The 4274-nt window shown below is 42.4% G+C and overlaps 1 protein-coding gene across 1 annotated transcript; it reads right to left on the bottom strand.

The window, feature by feature from the left end:
* Window positions 1-260: 260 nt before the first annotated feature.
* LOC148033851 (dirigent protein-like) lies at window positions 261-1617 on the bottom strand. The gene has a single exon (XM_087682371.1). The coding sequence runs from the start codon at window positions 1476-1478 to the stop codon at window positions 753-755; it is 726 nt and encodes a 241-aa protein (XP_087538497.1). The 5' UTR covers window positions 1479-1617; the 3' UTR covers window positions 261-752.
* Window positions 1618-4274: the final 2657 nt, after the last annotated feature.

Here is a 4274-nt window from a genome sequence, read left to right on the forward strand (position 1 = left end):
ATTGCCTTATACTAACTTGTAAATAAATGAAAATTTTCATATCCCTTGAATGCATGTGACATGTATGTCTTCTTTATTATAGATGCATATCCCGAGAGCAATTCAATCGATTATAGCATGTTTACAATGGTGTGTGTTTGTGCCTTAGAGCCTAGTTTAATATGCATTTATATGAGTGTAAATGCGTGTAAGAGTGTTTGCTTTGTCCATATAATTAAGCACAACTTTATACACAATGCTAGATGTGCCCAGCAGTGCAAGTGTAGGGCATGTGTTTGTGCTTCCATTTTATTGTAGTGGAAGGTGTAGCTTTTTCATTTCCATGCATTCTAGGCACTTTAAGCACCCATGTTTGGATTATCAAACCTATAAGATTGCTGGATAGGAGAATAGATCGATGTTGCTTGATTGTATACGGCAACAACCATCACAAACTTTAGAACTAACTTTAAGCCCGTACATAGGTTTGATCTACAAAGTATTAGGTAGAGCGATGGTGTATTGAAAGACCTTGTGTTTATTGAAGTACGCACAACTAAGTTTATGCCCCTACATAAGTTTGATCTACAAAGATACGGTAGAGGGAGTTTGAGCTACAAAGTAGGAGGTAGACTCTAGAGGGAGGCTGTTGAAGGCCCCTCATTAAGTAAAGGAAGAGAGGAGAGGTTTCTGCTGAGCATGGTCTATGAGATTCTATTGGAGGGAATTACGAATGTAGGCTGAACGTGTGTGAAGCATGGAAGAAGCTAGTTTTAGTGATAGTAGAGCTGGAGGTCGAAAGAGAGGGTCCATCGGGCCGGGGGAGGGGTCGGCACGAGCTCCACCAGGCGGTTGGTGGCGAACCCCCGGGCCAGCAAGAAGTCGCCGGTGCCGCCCACCACCGCGAGGATGCGCTCCGCGTCCGACTCCACCATCTGCCCCATCAGGCACAACGTCCCCTTATGCACCCCGTCGTCGATGGTGGCCGTGAACACGTGGAACAGCACCAGGCCTTTGAGACTGTCGAACACGTAGATGCCCTGGCCCGTCCCCGCCGGCGAGGACGAGTTGGAGGGCGCCAGCGTGAGAGGGGCATCGAAGGTGGTCACCACGCCGAAGTTGGTGGGGTTGGAGACGGAGGCTGGCAGTGGGGAGGGCCCATACACGCCCGTGAAGTCGGTATTCCCCACCGCCGCGTTGAAGATGGTCATGTGCAGATAGAACTCGTAGCGGAGAGGCTGCGCGGACGTATCATTGCCAGTATAATTCGTGCTGCTGCTCAGGTTAAGTACCGGCGTCGAGGAAGCCTGAGCATTCACAGCGTTCGTGCTGCAAGTGCCAGAGCTCCTCACAATAATCAGTAGCAACAACAGTACCTCTAGCTGCCTGCAGCCATGTTGCAGATGCAGTAGATTTAATTGCCTACTTCGGTCGACGGACCCTACTATACGTAAGGGAGTATTCAGCAAAAGCTTGATGATCTGTCGTAGCGACGCCATTATAATCTAGATATGATGCAAAGTGCTAATGCAGGCCGATTGCCCTCTGCAGGCCACAGCTAGTTCTTTGAGTTGGAAACACAGGATCAGGATACGCACTAGATCCTGAGTCAAGCGCAAATACTACTAGAGAAACTGCCTCGATCGATCGTTGGTCGACGACTCTCGTAAAGCTCTCTTTATATTGCCCTGGATCGTCAGGATATTACTTCTCCATCGTCTAGGCCCCGCGGACATTTCCATTTTCATTCCTCAAACGAGTCAACTCTCGCGCCCACACAGGAATGATTAGCTTTGAGTACCATTCTTTGCATAGCGCCGCACACTCAACTTCGGATGATCTCATCGTCCAACAGCTGAGCTCTGCGCATGCCTTCCTTCATCTCCCCCTCCGATGCAGAAGTCCACCGAGTAACATCGCCACCTAATTTGATGAACATAAGGCATGCCCCCCGAAAAATCAAATTCAACACATCGTTGTCATGTGAACTCATTACTTACCCATTCTCCACCGTATAAAGTTCGTCAACGATTTCAGGCACGTTTGCAGTCATCATCCGTCTCCGAAACTCCGAAGTTTAAAAGTCAACATGCCCTGCATTAGAATTTATGAAACAGAAATTCGAGGGGGAAAATACTATTAGCGTCCTTATAGTCGAATCCCCCTTAACTTCAAAAATTGCTAGAATACCCTTGTATATATTTGTTCGAAATAGCTTTGAAATTGGTCCAGTTCCTCGTCTTCCATAAGTGAGGATCCATCTTTGAGTCTCTTACGCAATAATCACCATGGAATTGGCTCCACGACAATGACGTTTGTTTAGAAAGATCGTAAGCCTATATACCTTGTTTTGTTAACCATACCATTATAAATGATCAATTTATCATTTCATATCTACCAAACCCAACTTTCTTAATAGGAACATAGAAATGAGGTGTACTAACACTTTTCGTTAATCCGTGAGCATACTTCTCTTTTTTTCATTAAGTGCTTGATGAGCAAGCACAATGGTTGAGAGATTTTGGCCTCAATAAACAAAATGTTTGAGTGAGAGCAAGAAAGGATGAGAGCATTGTGGGTGAACCAACTCTCATTCTTATCCTTCAACAACTCCAAGAAATATATAAGTAGAAATGTTGCATGGAGAATGAACCGAGCCATGGTGTTATGGCTAGTTTCAACATTCACATTCAAGAATAGTTGTAGCAACCTATCCTTATACAAGATGGGCTTATGGTGGAGTAGGGTAATGAGAACCACGAATAATTGCATCTTGTAAGGATCGATTTGGGCAATTTCTAAAGGCTTTAATAAAAGCACTGAAGAATGCCACAAAGTCCCAAGATTGGAATGCCTATATACTCTTCAAATTGTTGACACTCTCATTTGGTATCTTTGGGATTGTCCCAACTTTACTTTGCTATGGTCTTGTGAGAAGCAACCTATGTATGGTCATTGGTGTCCACAATATTGCACTACCACACAAATTAATCTCCATATAGATACTTAGGCCCTAATGTGTATTTTACCTCTCTTTGCCTTATTATACGTACTCACAAGAGTTGGTAAAATGTTCATTATCCACTTGTTCAAAACCATCTAGCATATGTGAAGACACATATGGGAATCAAATGGTGGATTGGGATAATAGGTAGCACCATCTTGAGATGATGAGAAATGATAAAGTAAAACGTGATAAGTTTAACTTGGGACGTCTAGATTCTTTTCGTTAAAGGGTGACCATAATTCTCTTTTTTTCATTAAGCGCTCGAGGAGCAAGCGCAATGGTTGAGAGAATTCGGCCTCACAATAAAATGTTTGAGTGAGAGCGAGAAAAGACAAGAGTAGTGTGGGTGAATCAACTCAACAACTCCAAGAAATATATAAGTAGAAATGTCAAATGGAGAATGACTAAACCATGTTGCTATGGCGAGTTTCAACATTCATATTCAAGAATAGTTGTAGCAACCTATCCTTATACAAGATGGGCTTATGTGGATAAGGGTAATGAGAACCACAAATAATTACATGTTGTCATGATAGATTTGGGAAATTTCTAAAGGTTGTAATAAAAGCATTGAAGAATGCCACCAAGTCCCAGGATTGGAATGCCTAGATACTCTTCAAATCGTTGACACTCACATTCAGTATCTTTGGAATGGAAATATATACACTATCCGTTCTTTGTTGGATCATAAAAAGTCCTATGTCATCTTTTGCAAGGACAACATGCAAGATCAAAAGTTTGCTTTGCTACGGTCTTGTGAGAAGCAAACCATTTATGGTCATTGGTGTCCAGAATATTGCACTACCACAAAAATCAATCTTCATATAGATACTTAGGCCCTAATGTGTATTTTACCTCTCTTTGCCTTATTATACGTACTCACAAGAGTTGGTAAAAGGTTCATTATCCACTTGTTCAAACCATCTACCATATGTGAAGACTCCTATGGCAATCAAATGGTGAATTGGGATAATAGGTAGCACCATCTTGAGATGATGAGAAATGATAAAGTAAAACGTGATAAGTTTAACTTGGGACGTCTAGATTCTTTTCGTTAAAGAGTGACCATAATTCTCTTTTTTTCATTAGGTGCTCGAGGAGCAAGCGCAATGTTTGAGAGAAATTGGCCTCACAATAAAATGTTTGAGTGAGAGCGAGAAAAGACAAGAGTAGTGTGGGTGAATCAACTCAACAACTCCAAGAAATATATAAGTAGAAATGTCAAATGGAGAATGACTAAACCATGTTGCTATGGCGAGTTTCAACATTCATATTCAAGAATAGTTGT

The sequence above is a fragment of the Lygodium microphyllum genome, chromosome 7 (assembly GCF_053477565.2).
Source record: "Lygodium microphyllum isolate KBCC chromosome 7, Lygodium_microphyllum_v1.1.10, whole genome shotgun sequence".
Taxonomy (NCBI): Eukaryota; Viridiplantae; Streptophyta; class Polypodiopsida; order Schizaeales; family Lygodiaceae; genus Lygodium; species Lygodium microphyllum.